Source organism: Gigantopelta aegis, unplaced genomic scaffold (assembly GCF_016097555.1).
Source record: "Gigantopelta aegis isolate Gae_Host unplaced genomic scaffold, Gae_host_genome scaffold74, whole genome shotgun sequence".
Lineage (NCBI taxonomy): Eukaryota > Metazoa > Mollusca > Gastropoda > Neomphalida > Peltospiridae > Gigantopelta > Gigantopelta aegis.
The window spans coordinates 84,322-109,099 of record NW_024537381.1 but is presented as its reverse complement, the minus strand read 5'-3'; the positions used below and the strand labels follow the sequence as shown (position 1 = coordinate 109,099).

Here is a 24,778-nt window from a genome sequence, read left to right as displayed (position 1 = left end):
TAATTCAAATGTTAAAACTGTTTAGCATAATAAAACTTATTTGAAACAAGATTTTTTGACATGGTCTCTGGAACAGTTACTTTTCTACTTCAGTTTTCTCTCAAATGAGAAGCGTTCACCCACCTTCCTGCCCGAAATAATAGTTAAATTATACATGTATGTATAATGAAGGCTGTGGGTGCTATTTTTTCTCTTTCTAAGAATAGAATTTCAAGGTAATGTCGACGACAGTCACTCTTCGCATCCTTGTTTTGTTTGGGGTTTTTGGCTTCGTATATAATCAATGTAACATATCTTACCATAATTTCACTTTAAATTTTTTTTTGTAAAAGGTACAATGTTTTAATCACATTAGTAATGTTCAAACAAAACAATTTTAATGGCAATTTGGCATTGGAATTTTTCCAACGTTCTTAAAACGGAAACGTCATGTATTCAGTTTATGGTTATTGTAAGGAGATGCAAAGTGACGTCATTGGAATACTGAAGTCATTCAAATTGAAAATTTGCTATATTATTACAATGCTTCGCCACATGAAAATAAAAACGGTCTACTAACCTTGATCCCTGTCAAAATTCTATAACAATCAGACAACGCTGTTTACAGGTCGGTATGTTTTTATTTTTCATGATTCTGGACAAAATGTTATGTTTAAATTTTAAAATATGAAACAAATAAAAAGTAACTTTTGTTAAATATAGCATATCAAAACATTACTGTTGGATATGTTTTATTAATCGTGTACGATGCCAAAACAAAGATGCGAAAAGTGACTTTCGTCGAAATTAGTATTACACTGGGTGACAAGGCCGCACATGAAACACACATATAGAAGAACGTACGCACACACATATGCGTGCACACACATATACGCGCATACATATACGAACACATTACCACACACATTAGTACATCCATACACATGCACCGCCCCTCCCGCCCAGGTCACATACAGATTACCTATCATTACGCCAGTATGCGATGTCTAGTATTTGGACTATCAGAGGAAGAGCTAGAAAATACTAACACAACTGTCAGTCCAATGGACCATACTGTCAGATAACAGAATTACAGAACTGATGAAAGTTACATTTACTCACTGGCAGTGACACTGCAAGCATCTCCTTGCCAACCATCAACTAATACAACTGTCAGTCCAATGGATCATACTGTCAGATAACAGAATTACAGAACTGATGGAACTTACTTTTAGACTCACTGGCAGTGACACTGCAAGCATCTCCTTGCCAACCAGCAACGCACTGTCCATTGCACGATCCTGTCACGTGATCGCACTGTGCATTGTCTTCACAGTGTCTGTCACTACACGAGTGTTTGCAGTCTTGGCCATATGTTCCAGTGCATTCTGTATGATACAATACATACTATGTAACATAAGAAACGGAAATCAAGATATTTCTACCACAGGTAATGCAGACTATTATATAAAACTCACAGTGTGTTATTCATATACATGTACGCTTGTGTGTGTGTGTGTGTGTGTGTGTGTGTGTGTGTGTGTGTGTGTCAAAATTCCTGCAAGCATATTTTCTGGGGGTTTCAATATATTTTCTGGGTGTGCAAGATCTGATCCCCTTAAACACTTTGTTCACCACAGTCTATACCCCCTGCATATTTACCCACAGACGCGCCTGATAGGACAAGAAAGGAACATTTCCAGTGACGTAGAAAATAATAGACTGCTGCTGATGACCTAATCTCTGTTGAAATCAGGGCTACGTCTACTGACAGATATCTACTGTATGAAAGGGTGTGAATGGAGGTCGGCTTGGGATGTGAGATTTATCTGGCAGTAAAACATCCTCCCCCTGCTTGGCTTGAGTTGTACATGTATATATTGTTTTGTTTTTTTTAACTTTTGGTGTTGGTTCATTTAAAAAATAATTGAAAATTGATAAATGTTTTTAAAAAGCGTGCTGGTTTTTTAATATGTTGTATTTTTATGATATTTTTATCCTTTTATGTAATGAAAATAAAAATTTACCTTGTGTAAACCGTTCCACCTTTTACCCCGTAGGGCTAAATTTCTTTTTTAAATATTATATTTATTTTTAGACATGCCTGCTCTAAAATGCGACTAAAATAAATTTAATTAAAGTCAATTTAAATTTTATATATAAAAAAAAGAAAAAAGAAAAAAAAAAAGATATATATATATATATATATATATATATAAAACTTAGGAAATTAGTTTGGTTTTAACAATTTTTTATCTAGATCTGCACGTCTTAATTTAATAATTATTAGTTCCCTATCCCAATTCCTAAAAATAATGAGTCAAAATTGTCCTGTAGTATTATTGTCCCGAGCCACGCCACTGGCTATCCAGAGACAGGGCCCGGGACAGTCATGCCTGCAACCATAGAGGTATATGGGGATGTTAAAGGTACTCTCTCTCTCTCTCTCTCTCTCTCTCTCTCTCTCTCTCTCTCTCTCTCTCTCTCTCTCTCTCTCTCTCTCTCTCTCTCTCACTGATGATATATAATGTGTCATGTAACTGATTTGCATAAATATTTGTTTGTGAAACTACAAACTAAAAGTTCTTACTATCAGGCCTCAGACCACAATTAATTTCGCTATATGTTTCTATATAGCCTTAGTGGCTATAACATTTTTATTAATATCAGCAGGCCCGTGAAGTTTTGTATGTACCTTTGCCTGCATGGGGGACACATACCCTGAAAAGGACAACCCCTGTTGTCCAGCTCTTTCTCCCAGCATATTGGTTTAAACAGACACACCCTCTAAACCAGGCCGGAGTACACCCATTTTACACAAAAAGCACTACTTTTGCATGGGCCGGAATTACCACAAACAAGTCTTCAATGTCAGCAAGTTACACATGTTTACAAACTACAGGCTATCCCCTGTCACTTCAGTCAAACAGTTGCCACTTCATAGCTGTCTGCCATGAAATAATCACAGTCAAACAGCAGACTACTTGCGCGGTGAAACTTCCGGATTTTGGACAACCAAATGGGAAGATAACTGTAATCTGAGGCCATCAGTGCACACGTCTCCTTGCCAACCAGCAGCACATTGGCCATTGCACGATCCAGTCACATGATCACACATCGTGTTGTCTTTACACTTTCTGTCACCGCACGAATAGTTACAATCTCTGCCATATGTTCTAGAGCATTCTGTATTATATAATATGTACTATTATAACATACAAGACATAACAATATGTAATGAAGACTGTTCAAAATGAATGATGTTCATACCATCTGTGTTGGAGTCAGGGCTAGTGATTTTGTATAATATGTGATGTTATTGTTTCGAACATAGCTCACTGTTCACTTGTTTTATGTTTGTGTTATCTCCCCTTAAAAGTCAAACACGGCATGAGGTGGTACTATTGCGATTCGGTGCACTTTAGGCAAAAAGTGTGTTTGTGTAACGACACTACTGGAACGCATTGATTAATTAATCATCGCCTATTGGATGTCAAACATATGGTTATCCTGACTCGTAGTCATCAGTGAAAAACCGCTGCATTTTTCCTAATGCAGAAAGGGATTTTTTAAATGCACTTTGCCACAGACAGGAAAACACATACCACGACCTTTGTCCAGTTGTGGTGCACTGGTTGGAACGAGAAAAAAACCCAATCAGTTGAATGGGTCCACCGACGTGGTTCGATTCTGCGACGCAAGCACCTCAAGCGATCACTCAACCGAACTGAGCTAAATCCCGTCCCCATTTTAGGCAACTTCTAGCTGCAAGCCATGAAGGAAAGGTAAGAAATAGTTGTTTAATGACACCTCTGCATATGTTTAAGTGTGAGAGAGAGAGAGAGAGAGAGAGAGAGAGAGAGAGAGAGAGAGAGAGAGAGAGAGAGAGAGAGAGAGAGAGAGGGAGAGGGGGGGGGGGGGGGGGTTGGGGGTCGAAGACAACACTCTGCCTCCACATAAGCTACCGCTATCGGTACAGCAGATCTGTTCAATGCACCTCCCATAGGCAGAACAGTGTTTTGCCTTAGATACAGCAGTGGATAGGGCGGGAAATAACAGTCCTAACTATCTTGTGATTAATCGAACCTCAGTCGAGCGTTCTACCAGTGTGGATGCGTAATACAGAAAGAGGTTGCCTCTGTTGGTTACTATGACATTTGAAACGTAGCTAGAACGTATGCTTATAAAATATGCATTTGTGGACCCTTTTAAAAAGTGTGTGTGTCAGTTATTGTGTATGACATTAACGTTTGTCAGGTATTGTTTTTGACATTAAAGTTGTACACAATGTTTTGTCTTCATGTAAACTACGAAGTACTTACTGGCCATGCACGTGTCTCCATTCCAACCGTCCTTACATTTTCCATTACAAGATCCTGTCGCGTGATCACATGACGCTGACATGTTTTTGCAGTTCCTCTCACTGCAGACGTAGCTGCAATTCTTGCCATATTTCCCATCACACCCTGTTTAATAGAAAACAAGATATAATAACATCAATAGACGCAGTTAAAGCAAATATTTGACTCCCAGTGCCAGCAATACATTGAAATATTTAGTGTTCTATGCAGTCTTTAGTCGACAGTTTTAACTTTCTACACATTTATGATTCATTTTAGGAAATGATTGTTATATCTTTCCTCAATGATGACACATTTAAAGATTCCTTGCTCCTAATGGTTTATGTAGCGAATTTCATCTGAAGACTATTTGTCAGAATTACCGATTGTTTACATCAAGTAGCTTATGAATAAAGAAACGGTGTCTATTAGTGGTGTTGTTTAACAAAATAAACTTAGCTTTACTCATAAATACTTACAAACAGAACCTACCAGTACAGTCTTCTCCTATCCAGGATCCCTCACACCCTCCTCCACATGAACCAGTCACGTGATCACAGCTCGCACTTTTATTCATACAGTGTCTTCTTGTGCAGGTAAACGAACAATCGGCGCCGTACAGACCAGTGTCGCATTCTAGCAAAAAATATTCAAGAGTCAAATATGAATACAAATCTTTCTTGGTCAAATTCAAATTGGTGTAACAGTGAAACCAATAAAAATTTCTTTTCCTGATCGAGGCTGTATGAATTTATCTATTTTTTGTATAAACAATATATATTTCATTCATTCATTTATTTAATTGGTTTTGTCCAATTAAAATTAAAACATGCTGTCTTGGATACGCACCGCAGATGTCTGGTTTGGCTGTCCTGAATGAAAATAATAAGCATAAGCAAACACAGCTACTATATATCACGTACAGTGATTGGTATATTAACAACAAACACAGTTTAAGTGAAACTGAAAAATAAAGACGGATATCCTGTTATGTGGACTTCCTACATTGTTTCATATTTCTGTCTAAAACGTAGTTTCTTGCTTCAAATAAAATATAATGTTTACATCTGGTCATGTAAAATGTGACTGAATGTACGAGCATCTACAAATACTTAAATACATTACGTTTATCTGGAGACGAGTAAATGAGCAGTCGAAGTGTTCTCAGTTGTCAACATACTAGTATATATCCTTGCAGTTCACTACGATGTAGGGGCGTGATGTAGCCCAGTGGTAATGCGTTCACTTGATGTGCGGTCTGTCTATGATCGATCCCTGTCGAAGGGCCAATTGAGTTATTTCTCATTTCAACCAGTGCACCACGACTGGTGTATCAAGGGTCGTGGTATGTGCAATTGTGTCTGTGGAATGGTGCATATGAAAGCTAACTTGATAATAATGGAAAAATCTAGCGGGTTTCCTCTCTGTAACTATATGTTAAAATTACCAAATGTTTGATATGCAATAGTCGATGGTTAATAAATCAATGTGCTTTAGTGGTGTCGTAAAACAATACAAACTGTATCTTCCACAGGATGTATTTCTACAACATACCAACACAATCCAAGTATTATCAAAATTCTGGTGTGTGCCAAATGGTTGAACCAAGCCACTGTCTTGATCTTTTGTAGACATTAGGACAATCAATAATTACTGAGATGTATAAACTTAAATGTACTCTAATAAAAAATGTAAGTTACAACCCGATGCACCATACACTATAATCCAGATGACTGTGCACTTTTAATGGAATATTATACTGGAAACAAAAAGACGGACCAAGTGATTTGTAGAGGCTTATTTAACTGAAGTTCGTTTTTTGATCAAGCTATCAACATATGAAATCATTATACAGAATAGAAGTTTCGTACGGTTCATACAACTTGGTTTCTTCCATCCTGGCGTACAGCCATTTTTACATGTTCCACTTTGAGCATCACACGTCGTATTGTCTCCATCACAGTGTCGTTCACTGCAGTTTAACTTACACCCAGCACCAAACATACCATCATGGCATACTGTTGAATAGCATAATATAATGTTATAATATTATTACAAATTATGGTTTACATGGTTTCACAACAACATTAGAATATAACAAACATTCATAACCATAAGGTCTTAAATAACACAATGGGCCATTATCGGATTGTTTTAACACATCCCAACCAGTGATCCACGACTGGTATGTCCAATGCCGTGGTATGTGCTATCCTGCATGTGGAATGGTGCATATAAATGATCACAAAGGTTGCTACTAATCAAACAATGTAGCGGGTTTCCACTCTAAGACATTACATGTAAATTATCAAATGCTTGACATCCAATAGCCGATTATTAATGTGTCAATGCGCTCTAGCGGTGTTGTTAAACAAAACAAACTATAACATTTTAACTTTAAAAAATAAAATGTGTATTATGTACATAGATATGACTTTAGTTATATATCTATATTAAAAGTACATATATAACATACATGGCTCATTTAAAAGTAATTATCAACTGTATGAACACATAATGGCAAATATTAAGATATACCGTTTGTACAGTCTGGTAACTCAAACCCATCCAAACATCGTTTTGTACAGTTTCCAAAATAATGGTCACAACTGGAATTTTCCGAACATTTACGAGAGCTGCAAGTCATGTTACAGTTGAACCCATACGTGTGGCTGCATGCTGAAAATAATGATATACAAAGACACTTGAAAACAGCACTTTGGTCAGCCAGATAATATTAGTACTACATCATAACAGTAGGGACGATATCTGAAGGGAATGGGGCACGCTATAGTGAGTGGCACATTTTTGTGTTTTTATAGACAGTACGACACATATTTACATATTTTGAGTCTCAAGTAGGATGGTACAAGCCCCCAGTCCCCCGATTTCTGCAGGGCTGAATATGTCTTGGTATTCATGGGGAAAGAATTGTAACGAAGTGAAATACAACTGTTTGTTAGACCTCTATTCATGTTTAAATATAGGCCGTAGAAACAGTCATAATACAATATTACATCATATGCCAATGTCACAGTAATTAGTAATGTTTATCAGTTGTGTTCTCTCAAAGCAATGCTCATTAGAATTGTGATGATCTGGTAATGTTCTTACGCAGCGTGATGTCATAGCAATATTCTATAGCGGCGTCATGTGATAGTAATGGTCCAAAAAGACGTAGTGTCACAGTTATATTATCAAGACCGTTATATAACAAGTGTTATTCGCCAATTACAGCATTAATCATTGTGAATCATATTGATAATAAACTGTCGTACATACCCGTAGTACAATCCGACGATTCATATCCCCGAGAACAGCCATGATCACACTTCCCCGTCACATAATCACATGTCGAGTTTTTTCTAAGGCAATACCTTTTACTGCAGAGCTGATTACAACCTTGACCATACCAACCAACTGGGCATTCTAAAATATTCACGTTCCAAAAAACAAAAAAAGTTACACAAAGGTTATTTTTGTCCTAATTAAAATATTGTCTGTGCAGTGTTATTTGATTTTTTTTACGTTAATACATAATCATACGTGCTACTATATTAACAGTTAAAGCTGCAGATATTTCCAAGGTACGTACCTTTCTGTTCGCATAAAATAAGTTTTGCGCTCCAGAAACACGTTTAATGTAGCTAACACTGATAATTTAAGGCATATGGTATAAGCTATTTCTAAGTTAACTGTAAAACTGTTGTAATAGCCGAACATATTTAACATTGTCTATTAACTAGAGTTAGTGGCTTTAATGGATTAAGTTTGACATATTACAATTCCTACAAAATACAAGCAGCTGATTCTCATTATCATGGCCAATATTTGTTAACAGAAAAGAGGGAAACAATGACAATGATATTTTTTAAAAATTAAAATATATTACATATGTGTCGAAATTATAAATAATGTAATCGTGTATCTTAGTACGTATATTTTGGATTTTAATAGCAATTGTTGATGTTTGTGTAACGTGTTAAGGGATTGGGTCAAGTTTTCCTGGGACATATTCAATGTTTTCGAATACATGAGCAGTCTCAAAGTTGCATAATGACTAAAAAAAAGATATTATTTCGGGGTTTTTTTCTGTGTGAAATGTATACATTGTGTCTTGATTTGCATGCACACAAAAATACATTCAAATAATTTCTCTTTTTTTCTACTCTTTTATACATTTGCATTATCGCTAAATTCAATAACGGTTATCAACAGATTAACACACGTGATGTTACATTTTGTCTTTTTTATTTGAATCTCCATATTGACAAAACACTGGCTGATGTTTTATCTTAATAAATGCTCCATAAATGGTTTCTATGCACTTTATATTTTCGCCACTCTTCACGAAATACAAATGTCACGAATCTGGCAGATACAAGGGTCACAGGTCTACGACATACACATGTCACCTATCTTCGACATGCAAGTGGCACAGGTCTACAACATGTAAGTGTCACGGGTCTACAACATGTAAGTGTCACGGGTCTACAACATGTAAGTGTCACGGGTCTACAAGATACAAGTGTCACGAGTCTACAAGATACAAGTGTCACGGGTCTACAAAATACAAGTGTCACGGGTCTGCAACATGCAAGTGTCACGGGTCTACAATATGCAAGTGTCACGGGTCTACAAGATACAGGTGTCACGGGTCTACAACATACAAGTGTCACGGGTCTACAACATGCAAGTGTCACGGGTCTACAAGATACAAGTGTCACGGGTCTACAACATACAAGTGTCACGGGTCTACAAGATACAGGTGTCACGGGTCTACAACATACAAGTGTCACGGGTCTACAACATACAAGTGTCACGGGTCTAAAACATACAAGTGTCACGGGTCTGCAACATATAAGTGTCACGGGTCTACAACATACAAGTGTCACGGGTCTACAACATATAAGTGTCACGGGTCTACAAGATACAGGTGTCACGGGTCTACAACATACAAGTGTCACGGGTCTACAAAATACAAGTGTCACGGGTCTACAACATACACGATACAACATATAAGTGTCACGGGTCTACAGGTGTCACGGGTCTACATACAAGTGTCACGGGTCTACACAATACAAGTGTCACGGGTCTACAACATACAATTGTGGACAGGACATACAGGTGTCATTCTACACAATACAGTGTCACGGGTCTACAACATATAAGTGTCACGACAAGATACAGAGTCATCAAGTGTCACGGGTCTACATCTACATACAGTGTCACGGGTCTACTCTACATAATGCAAGTGCACAGGGACTATAACATTCAAGAGTTACGGGTTTACGTCATATAAGTGTCACGGGTCTACACGATACAAGTGTCACGGGTCTACAACATATAATTTGCACAGGACTATAACATTCAAGAGTTACGGGTTTACGTCATATACGTGTCACGGGTCTACACAATACAAGTGTCACGGGTCTACAACATATAATTTGCACAGGGCTATAACATTCAAGAGTTACGGGTTTACGTCATATATGTGTCACGGGTCTACAACATTCAAATGTCACGGGTCTGCAACATAATATTACAAGTGTCACAGTTTTATGACATACAAATCCCACGGGTTTGTTTAACGACACCACTAGAGCACATTGATTAATTAATCATCGACTATTGGATGCCAAATATTTGGTAATTCTGACTCACAGTCATCAGAGGAAACCCGCTACATTTGTTCTAATGCAACACGGGATCTTTTATATGCATTTTCCCACAGACAGGAAAGCACATATCACGGCCTTTGTCCAATTGTGGTGCACTGGTTGGAACGAGAAATAAACAAATCAAGCACCTCAAGCGAGTACTGAACCGACTGGTGTCATTAGTATATGTTGTGTTAAACCGTTAAACAGGATCCAAGTTAAGCATTTAATAATCCAAAATACTCGATTTTAACATATAGATCTTACTCTGTGTACAATCTGTTCCAGTCCATCCTGCTTGACATCCATTGTCACACTGTCCAGTGATTTTACACGAGGATGTTCCGTTAGTCTGATCACAGTGTCTGTTGGAACAACTAGCATTGCACAGTAAACCATAGTGATCAGAATCACACACTGAAAATAACATTATACTAATGTTAAATGAACACAGTGGTTAATATCACACACTAGAAATAGCATTATGGTAATGCATAGTGACTGAGTCATAGTGGTCAGAATCTCGCACTGAACATTATAGCAATATACTGTAAAGCAAATAGTGGTTACAATCACGCACTGAAAATAACAGGTGTGTGTGTGTGTGTGTGTGTGTGTGTGTGTGTGTGTGTGTGTGTGTGTGTCATATTATTGGTATAACATTATCGAACCTTTAAACACTGTACTGAGGTATTCACGTGTGCTAATTCTTGTATGTGTCTTACATTTCATAGTATAAACGTTTACACGATTCTAGTTCCTAACTGTATCTATTATGTTTTTATGTGTTTGCGTGTATGACCAAATGAATGGATTAATGTTTTAATGATGACACTTCAGCACAGATGGAAATCAGCTATGAATGAAGGTCGGTTTAGTGTATAGTGCTATGGTGAATTTTGTTTAATGCAATTATGATCAAAGTTCATCAAAAACAATAGATCAAATATTGAAACAAACGTTACCTATATACAGGTAGAATGGACGAATAGTTTATTGCGCCGTACTGTTGTTCATCGAATTGCAAGAATGAATCCAAAAATCTACTACATGATTGTGGTGTTAAATATCACAGACCAGTGCCTACAGAATTATTCTGAACGTTTACGAGATCCACGTCATTGTGTGCTGAATTTGTCTCTCTGATAGAACACATTCATGAAAATGTTGTCGCCAGTGCATCACGGAAAGTAACAGCACGTACATGATGGTTTGGGAGGGGTGGGGAAGGGGGCAGTGAAGGAATGTAAAACTGATGCGAAAACATCCCTAATTTTAGTGCAAGTACTTTATAGGTAGCCCTTAACACCACAATCATGTAGGAAATTCCTGTATTCATTCTTACAGTTCGATGAATAATAGTATGACGCAATCAAATATTTCGTAACAGTAACTATCACAAGTATTAACAACAGTAATAAAACTAAGCCTCTCATCCAATGTATTCTATTAATTTTGATTTATTTCGTCAGTACTTACGGTAATCATGTTATGTTTTCTTTCCCACTAGACGGAATTGGCCACCGTTTGCACGGGGCTAGATAAACCTGTCCAACCCTGGATAGCTTTCATTAATTAATTAATTTGCCTACCCCCACCACCCCCACACATATACCTACATACAATGGAGGATCGAGGAAAGACTGGTGCATATATGTGTGCGCGCGTATCATACCATGACACTGCTTTTCAGTCCAGTTTTGTTTACATCCACCCACGCACTCTCCAGTTGTATAGTTACACGGTTGCCGTTTACAGTGGCAGAACTCGGCGCAGTTATCTCCAAACGTACCAGCGTCACAAACTGAAAGAATAACGAAACGATCCTGTGTTATATCTATATACAGAGAGAGAGAGAGAGAGAGAGAGAGAGAGAGAGAGAGAGAGAGAGAGAGAGAGAGAGAGAGAGAGAGAGAGAGAGAGAGAGAGAGAGAGAGAGAGAGAGAGAGAGAGAGAGAGAGAGAGAGAGAGAGAGAGAGAGAGAGAGAGAGACGCTATTACCAGAGTGTTTTTCGGTATCGTCAATATCATATATTAGGAATACAAATTGTATTATCCAGCCTCTGGCGAGCATAATGCATTATTTTTATTCCTAATATATGATATTGACGATACCGAAATACACGAGGGTGATAATCTCTTTATCATATAAGCTCGAGCTTAATACAACGTGTTTTTGTAAACTGTACACGCAACTGTAATTGCAGTCCGCCATTACTAGATATTCAAATGACGTAAGAATATGTGGCGCGGTGTATTTTTGAATGGAAATTACGTCAAACTCGAATGCCGTCATTCTGGATGTCCTTACATCAAAATAAAGTTATGCCTCACATATTTTTGTTTTCTGAACTCTGGACAGCTTTCAGTGTCAAATTACCATTGAAATGTTTTTTATTTGATGACTATGAATGCATACGTCAATCATGGAGTGTCACCCAAGTACGTTTGCTTAAATGTCAATAAATCTAGTGCCAAGACCTCGACTAATTTACATCTAATTTGCAAAGTTATCAAATTCTTAAAGTATGTGATCTGAAAAATATCACATACTTTGATTGCACTGAAAATGTAAGATATTATATGATATATATATTTGTATATATAGATATATATATATAGATATATATATATATATATATATATATATATATATATATATATACATATATACATACATACATACATACACACATACATATACATATACATATACATATACATATACATATACATATACATATGCATATACACATACATATATATATCGAATTTAAACATACAGTAATACTTCAAACGTCTTTAGTTTTAATTCGTAAAACATATCCATACCTAAGTTAACTCGATTATAAATTGAAATATTCTGAATATTGATACATCTGTAATGTATTATCATGAACAGAAAGTGCACAGTCGTTGCTCAAATATTCTGAATATTGATACATCTATATAATGTATTATCATGAACAGAAAGTGCACACAGTCGTTGCTCAAATATTCTGAATATTGATACATCTATATAATGTATTATCATGAACAGAAAGTGCACAGTCGTTGCTCAAATATTCTGAATATTGATACATCTATATAATGTATTATCATGAACAGAAAGTGCACAGTCGTTGCTCAAATATTCTGAATATTGATACATCTATATAATGTATTATCATGAACAGAAAGTGCACAGTCGTTGCTCAAATATTCTGAATATTGATACATCTATATAATGTATTATCATGAACAGAAAGTGCACAGTCGTTGCTCAAATATTCTGAATATTGATACATCTATATAATGTATTATCATGAACAGAAAGTGCACAGTCGTTGCTCAAGTATTCTGAATATTGATATATATGTAATGTATTATCATGAACAGAAAGTGCACAGTCGTTGTTCAAGTATTCTGAAGATTGATACATCTGTAATGCATTATCGTGAACAGAAAGTGCACAGTCGTTGCTCAAGTATTCTGAAGATTGATACATCTGTAATGCATTATCATGAACAGAAAGTGCACAGTCGTTGCTCAAATATTCTGAATATTGATACATGTGTAATGCATTATCATGAACAGAAAGTGCACAGTCGTTTCTCAAATATTCTGAATATTGATACATCTGTAATGTATTATCATGAACAGAAAGTGCACAGTCGTTGCTCAAATATTCTGAATATTGATACATCTATAATGTATTATCATGAACAGAAAGTGCACAGTCGTTGCTCAAATATTCTGAATATTGATATATATATATATATATATATATATATATATATAATGTATTATCATGAACAGAAAGTGCACAGTCGTTGCTCAAATATTCTGAATATTGATATATCTATAATGTATTATCATGAACAGAAAGTGCACAGTCGTTGCGCAAATATTCTGAATATTGATACATATATAATGTATTATCATGAACAGAAAGTGCACAGTCGTTGCTCAAATATTCTGAAGATTGATACATCTATAATGTATTATCATGAACAGAAAGTGCACAGTCGTTGCTCAAATATTCTGAAGATTGATACATCTATAATGTATTATCATGAACAGAAAGTACACAGTCGTTGCTCAAATATTCTGAATATTGATATATCTATAATGTATTATCATGAACAGAAAGTACACAGTCGTTGCTCAAATATTCTTAATACTGATTTTGTTCAATATATATCTAGATCAGTATAGATCACGAAATGTATTTTAATACAGAGCTATAATTGAAATGCTGTAACACAAATAAATTTATTTATTTATTTCCATATATATGTATCAAGATATGTATTGATTTTTGTTTGTATCCTTCTGTCAGGTGCATGTGAAACCAGTTTATCGTAGAAGTGTCCATGGAATATACTTACGTATCTTGTACAATACACTTACTTCTCATAAATATCATAATAATGTAAAATCGTCAAATGTAAGTACACAATTATAGTTGAAATATTCTGAATATTGTTATTTCATAATTTATTTATACACTGTTGTACCTGAAATATATTTATATCCAAAGTACACATCATAATAATTATTGACATAACATGAATATTGATACTTAATCATATATCGCTTCGCTGTAACATCGAGGAACGTATTAAGTTGGTTGTATAATTTATCAAGAAATACAATCAGTCTTTTATACATCCTCCTCTAAACCATTTTATTCTAATTATGTATAGATGTTCCTCTTACGCCTTTGCATAACGGCCTGAGTTTAAATAAAATTATCCTTCTGTGGCGTTCTTTCACGATATTAGTGACAAAATTAAACAAAATAAAATATAACAGATCTCGATGGCGTTGTGGTTAAAGTTTGTTTCATTTAACGACACAACTACAGCGCATAGATTTAGTCACCAGAGGCTACTGGATGAGAAACATTTGGTAATTTTGATATATAGTCTATGAGGACAGTCCATAAAAAGAAACCTACTGCAGTTTCTTTTAACAGCAAGGGACAGGACAGCCCATTCCACGGCATTTGATATAGATGTATTTGTTAATGTGCTGAGAAATGGTTATACGAAGTAACAGTGCAACCTTTCCAAGCCGTTAACTCTCTTAAATGGCAACTATTTTTCATCACGTACGATGTTGTGTCAACTGGCCTGTATTAAGCGTGTATCGTATAATTCGGACATAATAATAACATGGACATACCAGTCGACAAAAAGACGATACGAGCAACCCATGGAGCCATGGGTGGATATAGCACAGATCACAGAAAGACGATCACCCCAGCCCACAGAGGGGATGCATGGATATAGCACAGATCACACAAATATGGCCATACCATCCTCTAGCATCATGGGTATATATAGTACAGGGGCCTAATTCACTACTTTCTCGGCCAATCCTGATAAACAAGGTGTCAATATGATCGGAATAAGTATATTGTTGACTAATAATAAAGCTTTGGTTATGTCGGGATTTGTATGAATTTTTAGTCTGTTTTGGTATGTTTTAATATTAATTCAACGGGAGAATGCATGCATTCATGTTTAACAACACCCCTGCAAAAAAGACCAATCGCCCATTGGGTGTCATACGAAGGTAAGTATATCAATATTATGATTAAAAATACAAAATGTATAATTGCTTAAAACACAGTGTAAAAATATGTGGAGAAAATAAAATACAATACAAATATGAAGGTAGTACATTTTTAAAATGTTGTATAGAAATGAAAATGTCTTCAAAACTTTAAGACCAATTCTGGATGGAATGTAAAACATTCCAACATATTTCCGTTACCAAATATGTCTTTTGCTCGTCACCTTTAGATGATTTCACTGCACCAAAATGTAGCACATTGCCGGAGTATACTGACAATGTTTACACCGAGGAGGAGGATCCTTCTTTAAAATAAATGAATGTGTTAAATGTGTGTGGCCGATACGCACATGACACAAGATCACTTGATCCTTCGTGCACCACCTGTAAGATGACTGCCACTCTCCCAGGACTAGCTTGACAGAATAAAGCACCATTCCAAGCATCTCGCCAAGTGGAAACTAGGTATTTGTTAATGTCATATTCAAAATCTCTGTAGGGGACACCAACACTGGCATGGGGCAAATTCAAAGCAGACTTGGCAGCAGAATCTGCATTTTAATTACCCTTAATGCCAACACAGCTGGCTACCCACCAGAATATAACATCTTTTTGGCAATGGATGAAAAGACACATTTTCGCATCACCATCCCAAAAAATTGATGCTCCAGCTCCATGTACTGTAATGCTTGGAGACACAAAAAGACATGAAACATTGTTTCTGTAATGTAGCAAATTAGGGTTACTAACACTAGTTATTAGACACTGTGAAATATGTGTGGTTATTACACTTCTTACCATTAAATTACACATTACCTATAACTTCTTACGTAATTTAATGTACTTGTTCCTCTGTGTGTTTAATAACATCAAATAATGAAACAGTAAAAGGTATGCACGTCGGAAGCTAGAGTCAGTAACGTTTTAAACTCTGAATTTGCAGCTCGTGTTAACGGCGATTCGTCGGATCATGTTTATTTTATCCTAAACATCCACGAATTAATTCGGATACACTAGTTATTCTTGTTTTAAATTGCAATTTTATATAGAGCCAAAGTTTTACATGTAACAACTGTTTCAAAAAAATAACTCTCATTGTTTTATAATTTGTTTTTTTATGTGACAACGGTACTAAAAATGCATGGAATCATGGAAACTCTTTGAGGGCTGTATTGGTGGAATTAACCTGTGTAAGCCATCATGCATTAGCTTTAAGAATGTCCCTCAAGAAAGTATTGTCTCGCGTCTCCATAAAATAACTTTGAACTTTATTTGCTTTCAAACTACAGTTGGACACCGCATATGACCCTGACCATATGTCTTTAAAGTGTTAAATATGTTAATTAAAATTCCTGTTGGGACCAAGTACAGTATTATTACCCAATAAACAGATAAACAATTTGCTATTAATTGAATAAAGTTTAATTGTGCAAATGTTGATGGAGTGTTTAAAATGCACTAAAACAAAAGGAGTCTTTAATTACACCCTCCACACCACCCTGGAATGACCACACGTTTATCATTTAGTGCATATAAGCTGTTTAAACTCTTTCGTCTGATCATTTTAACATCTTGCTTGTGAAGATTGACCTAGAAATAAGACTTTTATTATTCATTTTAGATAATTCAGGAATTCAAAATGTCCGCCATATTTGATGACGTCATTATGGCGCCTTGCTAAAATTCAAGATGGGCACCAAAAATATTCTTCATCTGTGGTGTATAATAAACTGATTTATGATGGTCGTTTGCTTTCTTTAAAAAAAAATCCACGGGAGGACATAAGACAGAAGACTATTCAGTTTGGTATGAATATCTCAGAATGTTAGTTTGTATATTAAAATGTACTCTTGTTAAGACGAGAACAGCATAGATGAAGGTTGACAGATATTCACATGTTACTTATTTCAGTCTGTATTTATGAATAGTGTAACTCACTAAATACTTCCACTTCAGAAAAATCCATTGCCGTTCCAGCGTTATGATCTTTTGTATCTAAGTTATTGTTGTTAGTTCCCTGGTACAGCTTAATATACCGAGCCTTGTTGTTACAAGTAATACGTGTCACATCCGGGCTATCTATTGTGGCTGCACCACACAGATGATATGTTTTAGTCTGGTTCCTTTCCAAAGAACGGTACACTTGAACACCATTCCTTCGAGGTTTATCTGTAAATATAAATAAAACATAAATTGGATTACTGACATATGCCCTGGGAAAAATCTTCCCCAGATATCTGAGGTTGTGTCCAGGACGGACAAGCCTGCATTCTAAGTGGATATGACATAATGGCATCTAAATGTAGATTAGAACATTACAGATTCAAACATGACTTTAACAGGTATAATAATAATAAATATGTTGTAGAATGTAGAACGCAGCCGGGCTAATGAGTCTATGAGTCTATTAATCTCCGTTGTTATGGAATGATATGCAACTATAAAAGGTGGCAGGGGAAATAGATGCGATTGAACGACACCTCAGCAAATTGAAACTACGTCTACTTCAAATCGATTTCACCAACTAAGTCCAACTTTCAAACATGACTAACTGTTTCTTATTTGCTGTTTGATATTCGTCAAAATGTATCAAATTAGATACTTTTGCAGAATAGAGATATGTTAGCCAATATGTGCGTGTGTGCGTGTATATATGTATGTATGAGCGCGCACGTGTGTATGCGTTGTATGTGTGTGAGCATATGCGTGCGAGTGTGTGTACTTGTGTGCGAGAGAGAGAGAGAGAGAGAGAGAGAGAGAGAGAGAGAGAGAGAGAGAGAGAGAGAGAGAGAGAGAGAGAGAGAGAGAGAGAGAGAGAGACAGACAGACAGAGAGAGACAGAGAGAGATTATGTGTAATTAAGAATAATCAATTGTTTTGGTTTGTGTCGTTTCTTTTTTTGTTTTTTTTTTTGTTTTTTTTTTTTTGTATTCTGGTCACAAGTCAGGGAAATCTTTTCAAAGCTAAGTTTCGTTTAGAACATTCATTGTAAATACTTTGGTAATTAAAAGTATAAATTGCAGCTATTTATTGTACAATCTTTGGTAATAAAAGGGACATTCCTGAGTTTGCTGCATTGTAAGATGTTTCCAACTAATAAAATATTTCTACGATTAAACATACATATTAAATATATTTTCTTGTTTCAAATATCAGTGTCTGTATATTCAATGTGTTTCTGGTCGTCTTAATATTTGTAAGAAGCCCAAACTGGACTTTGTCTTCAAAAATGTTTTCAGGAAATAAAATGAAATTTGCCCTAGTACAAATATTAGAACGATCAGAAACACGTTTGATATACAGCCACTAATAGTTTATGCAGAAAAATATATTTGATGTAGCGGGTTTCCTCGCTAACACTATGATATAATTACCAAATATTTGACATCCAATATCCGATGTTTGGTGATTATCGGGCACTTGTCGTTTTATTGTATGAGACGGCCCCTGGAAGACATTCTGGCTGAGTGGGCAATCATGTGACGCAACGTCACGATATAGGTCGGCGAACTTTCTGCTGTCCGGAGTTTGCCGAAGCTTAGCTGAATGTGGGTGCTGTCGGGTTTCTTTCTGTAGTGTGTGTATTAGTGATTAATATCTGGAAATTTAATCAAGGAACTCGGAAATGGTCGGTGTAAATGTATTTGACGTCAAACATAGGATTGTTGTGGTATTAGAGCGGATATCTTTGACATAGCTTGGTCTCTGAGTGTAATGAGAGCGTATTTACGTCCATTCTCTTACAGTTAGAAGAAAGAAAAAGAAATTTTTACAACGACGCACTCTTGGTCTATGACGTCAGTAATGAGAGGAAACGCTGTCACCACTACATGGGGCTACTCTTCCGATTAGCAGCAAATGTCCGTCTAGGATAGCTCCTTACAGTTAGAGTCACTGGTCGGTAAGTGGTTTACACAGAGCCTTGCAGAGCACTCGCTCAGGGTTTGGAGAGTCGGTATCTGGATTAAAAATCCCATGCCTCGACTGGGATCCGAACCCAATACCTACCAGCCTGTAGACCGTTGGCCTACCACGACGTACCGAGGCCGGTCTTAAGTTGTTCGACAGAGCTGCATTAGGTGCTTAAGAATACGACAGCAAGTTGTGTCAGTATCAAGTTGTTGGATTCAACAGGGCTTAGATACGACAGCAGTTTGTGTCAAATTTGGATTTCTCTTCTCTTCGTACGTGTGTGTGTGTGTGTGTGTGTGTGTGTGTGTGTGTGTGTGTGTGTGTGTGTTACATCTACTTACAATCTCGCCTGAAGTGAACAGTCACGTTGTGTATGTAATATGCTTTTTCCAGATCCACTTCCCACCAGTTATCTTGATGTATATCAGTGAATATTTGCGATGTGTAATCCCCGTCAACACCATTTGATGGAGGTGTGCTGTCCCCATTGTAGTGAGAACTCTGGGAGGCAGGTTTGTTCAACGCTAAATTATCTGAAATAGCAATAATAATAATAATAATAATAATAATAATAATAATAATAATAATGATGATTTTTTATTATTATTATTATTATTATTATTATTATTGTCATGATAGTGATAATAATCTATAATACAATATGCAAGGCTCTTATATACAATTTTGACCGCCTCTCTGTTAATTTGTACTTTCTACTTAATACAAATTCCGCACTTCTCAAGATCGTTTTGCGCTCGGCTCCATCCATCCGTACACACATCGTCCTAAATATTGCGTACAAAGATGAAGTCCATTGAAACAAAGGTAATGGAAGCCGCCATGTTTTTCACTTAAAATAGAAGCGGCAATAATACACGGCGTCCGTATAAACAATTTTTTACTGAAAGAAAGTTTACTTGATTTTCTTTAACGACACCACTAAAGTACATTGATTTATTAACCATCGACTATTGGATGTCAAACATTTCGGACGTATAGTCTTGGAGAGGAAATCCGCTACTGTTTTCCCATTAGCAGCATAGGATAGTACATACCACGGCCAGTCGTGGTGCACCGGCTGGAACGAGAAATAACCCAATGGGTCCACCGATGGGGATTAATCCTAGACCGACCGCGCATTAAGTGAGCGCTTTACCATTGGGCTACATCCCGTCCTAATGAGGGTTGGCTATTTACATGGCGGTCGTTTTGTTTACAGGAAAAAACAGTGTAAGATTACCACACCCATTCTAAACTTTACTTGTAAGCACGGGTTTCATCTAGTAATATAATAATAATTACAAAATAGGTCTAGAACCTAAAACCAGTGATCTCTAGAACATTTAGCGGCCAAAAAACTAAACAATTGACTGCTCAGCCAAACAGGACAAAGGCGATTTCAGCAATGTTGACGGGTTTGTGTGTCGGACTGTTTATAAACATATAAACATAAACTTTTGACTAAGTCCAACTAAGTTCAGAAACAAGTTTGACATCTACGGCGATTGGATGAGCTGGATGTAGTGATAGTTTAGGAGATCACTCGTCCACCTGGGCAGTTGCTTGGCAACGACAGAGTACGAAGACGGTCTTGATGATCCTATGGTTGGCCGAGTTGGCCATTAAGACAAGCAGAATCCCTGGCTGTCTGTATAGTCCATCTTGGCAGTGTGTAATCAGTAATAAAGACACCAGTGCTTGCAGAAGGGGATCCCGTATTTGCCCTGGCTGTCTGATAGTGGTGAGAAGCATGGCTCAACCAATCCACCCTGGTGTCGTCGGCTGCTAGCAACCTGGCACGCTGGCATCGGGTCTTACTGATCTGTAGGATCTAAAGTGTTGGTTGACTACCCGGGTTTGGTCAGAAACATCGCTCAACCAATACAAAAATCACCCGCGAAGTGTCCCTGGTGTTACATACTAGCAAACTGACATGTTGTGGTTGGGTCTTACTGACCTGGGTCCCGTTCTACGAAGCAATCTTAGCGCTAAGATCACCTTAAGTGCATAAGGTAGCTATACACTTAAGATGATCTTAGGGCTAAGATTGCCTTGAGGAACAGGACCCTGTGGGTTCTAAGGCGTTGGTTCTGTACCTGGTTGTGGTGTCCTCCCTCGTCACAACGGCTCACTGTCCAGCTTTCAGACTCAACAGCTTTACGTTTTGGCAGTGGCCGTGGTCGTTCCGGAATCGATGAAGGGCGTCTGTGGATCACGTAGGGTGTTGGGACTGGCTTGTCGGCTTGTTAATATTAAATGGTTTGGCAGACTGGACTGGGAGCTACTACGTCACAGAATAAGTTGCTGCCGGTGTTGACCTCCCCTGAGCAGCCTCTGGCGCACCCTTCCTCTTCCGTGTCCTTCTCTTCTTCAGTGGGTCAACATATACAAGGGTGACTGTAGCACGTTTCCAGTGAATGAATTCCAAACGACGCAATTTTTACCCATAGAATGGGGTGGGTGGGTGGTCGAGAGATTAACATAGCACACAAAAAAGGGAAATTATAATCATGCACGTATTTGGATTCGGGTACAAAAAACAAAGGATTTCATTATATTTAAAATAAAATAAAAATTCCTGACCATATTTCGGGCAATATCGGGTTTTATGGACCGAATAAATTGATATTGAGAACTATAAAAGGCCGATTTCTTGTGTCCGTAGTCAACAAGTGTTCTGAGAGTACTGCTAAAGCAACACATGTCCTTTACCGGGCCCAACGAATTTTCGTATCTCCTCAAGGGCCATAACACTTTGAAAAGGAAATAAATCACCATGAAAGTTAAACTTCATCAGTAACAGTACACGATAAAGCTACATGCAAAATCTCATCTCAGTATCTTCAGGCATTGCAAATCAAAAGTCCGGATAACAATATTTTATATCTCCTAAGTTCAAGGTCCATAACTCCGTCCAAAATGGGTAAATCGCCATAAAAGTTAAACTTGATCTTTAACAGCATACGGTAAACCAATACACACAATTTTACAAAAACATCCAGAAAACTACATGTGAGACATGCGGACGGACAGACGGACGGGCAGACATACCGACAGAAGGATGGATATAAAACATATAGTCTCCTCCATTTGGACCGGTAGGGGACTAACAATTGATAAGAATGCTACACTCGTGATCTTTTTACGAACTCAACTAATTTTCCCTGTATCAGAGACAAGGAAACTAAGTGGGTTATCTGGTGTTTAACGTCGTGGCAGGCCATCGGTCTACAGGCTGGTAGGTACTGGGTTCGGATCCCAGTCGAGGCATGGGATTTTTAATCCAGATACCGACTCCAAACCCTGAGTGAGTGCTCCGCGAGGCTCAATGGGTAGGTGTAAACCACTTGCACCGACCAGTGATCCATAACTGGTTCAACAAAGGCCATGGTTTGTGCTATCCTGCCTGTGGGAAGCGCACATAAAAGATCCCTTGCTGCTAATCGGAAGAGTAGCCCATATAGTGGCGACAGCGGGTTTCCTCTCAAAATCTGTGTGGTCCTTAACCATATGTCTGACGCCATATAACCGTAAATAAAATGTGTTGAGTGCGTCGTTAAATAAAACATTTCTTTATTTTTTTGGTGTTTAACGAAAACGAGTATAACACTTTATTTATTACACACCTTCATTTGATGTAATATCTGTACAAACCTGAGTAACTTCCACATTAAATGTGGTTGTAGTCATTTTGAACTGAGGGAAAATAATTTCAGTCATCGCTCTACATCTGAACCCAGTGTCGCAGCTTTGCAAAACTGTTTTCGTCACACACTGATAGCAAAACACAAATATGTGTGTTATTGGTTGAAAGACATTTTGACTGGATGTTCCTAGGTAGGTGATGACCCAGTCGTTACAGCCACACCATCCAATGAATTAATCGGGACCAACATTGATTGGTCTATGACTTATAACTGCTCTGTGACTTATAAGTTAACTGGAAGCACAAACTCCGTAAATAGGTTTTAGTTGGAAAATACATTTAAAAGGAGAAAACTACACGAATGTTTTTAGGTATCATGCATGGACGCGTCGCCCGGTGGTTCGGCACAATCGGAATTGTGCGTACGCTTAGGATCAGGGTTAAGAGCTTAAAGGCTTTTACACACTATACGCGAATTCGCGAGCTAATTAGACAGGCGAGCGAGTGAAAAATATAGAACAAACACAAACTATATTTTGAAAGCAAACTGCACGCGTACGAATGGAGAGCGAGCGAATACTTAGGCGAGCGAATTTAAAAAATAGAATCAATCCTATTTTTTTCGTACACGTTGACAATTCGCCTGCAACGTCATTTCCTGTTCCCGGTCAAGAAGCAGGCGGTTAAAAAAACATGGCACCGTCAACCAAATAAAATAAAAAGGAAGAACTGATAATAGCCATCCAAGAGCATCCAGTGTTTTATGATAAAAGCAGCTGTGATTAAGAGTGTGATTAAAAATTATTAGAATTATCAATAATCATAACTTTAAAAACAAAATCATCCACTTGTGTTCTTGTATATAACTGCGTCCATTCGTTCATCCTTTCAATCGTTCTTTCTTTCTTCATTTCTTTTTGTCTTGCATGACAGGTAATGCAAACATTAAGACACATCTGTAATATTACTCAAGTATTTGAAAATGTGTATCTCACTGCCGAGTGTAAAGGTTCAGATATTACAAATATGTTATTACCTAATACAAACATAATCAAAATAACTGTTAATAATGTTTTTACTCATGTTGCATGTTGGTCCAGACCATCCTTTTTTGCAGTTCCCAGAACATCCTGTGACATCATTACAACCGGAAGTACAGTGGCACGTGTAGTTGCAGTCTAAGCCATACTGACCATCTGGACAAACTCCTAGAAAGGAAAACAGTGACACAGTTTCGAATAATTCAGATTTACGAAATATATCGCGTGTGTGTGTGTGGGGGGGGGGGGGGGGGGGGGGGTAACGGGAAAAAAGCAATCCGTCATAAGCGTACTGCGGAAAACATTAAAAGAGGAAAAACAGGGGACACTTGAATATGTTTAGGGTGACGGGTCATCGATATTGCAAAACAAGCAATTTCCGTATTAACATATACAAATGTCCACCAATCAGAGCATAGTACATTACGGGAAAAACGCAATCCGTCATAAGCGTACTGCAATGGGAAAACATTAAAAGAGGAAAAACAGGGGACACTTGAAAATGTTTAGGGTGACGGGTCCTCGGTATTGCAAAACAAGCAATTTCCGTATTAACATATACAAATGTCCACCAATCAGAGCATAGTACATTACGGACAGTACAATAAAGGCGACGCCAAACGACATGAGTGCTTCGTA

The 24,778-nt window shown here is 37.2% G+C and overlaps 2 protein-coding genes and 1 long non-coding RNA gene across 3 annotated transcripts in view; 1 reads left to right on the top strand and 2 right to left on the bottom strand.

Moving 5' to 3' along the window:
• Window positions 1–1,447, bottom strand: part of LOC121367261 — a 3,846-nt gene extending 2,399 nt beyond the window's left edge. Inside the window, exon 1 of the long non-coding RNA XR_005957352.1 lies at window positions 1,209–1,447. This is a non-coding gene — a long non-coding RNA (uncharacterized LOC121367261). The remainder of the gene's footprint in view (window positions 1–1,208) is intronic.
• LOC121367258 (multiple epidermal growth factor-like domains protein 11) overlaps window positions 1–24,778 on the top strand; it is a 123,162-nt gene that overhangs the window by 60,959 nt on the left and 37,425 nt on the right. The window lies entirely within an intron of this gene.
• Window positions 14,870–24,778, bottom strand: part of LOC121367260 — a 52,690-nt gene continuing 42,781 nt past the window's right edge. Inside the window, exons 3-4 of the mRNA XM_041491375.1 lie at window positions 19,795–19,986; window positions 14,870–17,710 (exon numbers count right to left, since the gene is read on the bottom strand). Of these exons, the coding sequence (XP_041347309.1) occupies window positions 17,460–17,710; window positions 19,795–19,986 (443 nt within the window). The 3' untranslated portion in view covers window positions 14,870–17,459. The remainder of the gene's footprint in view (window positions 17,711–19,794; window positions 19,987–24,778) is intronic.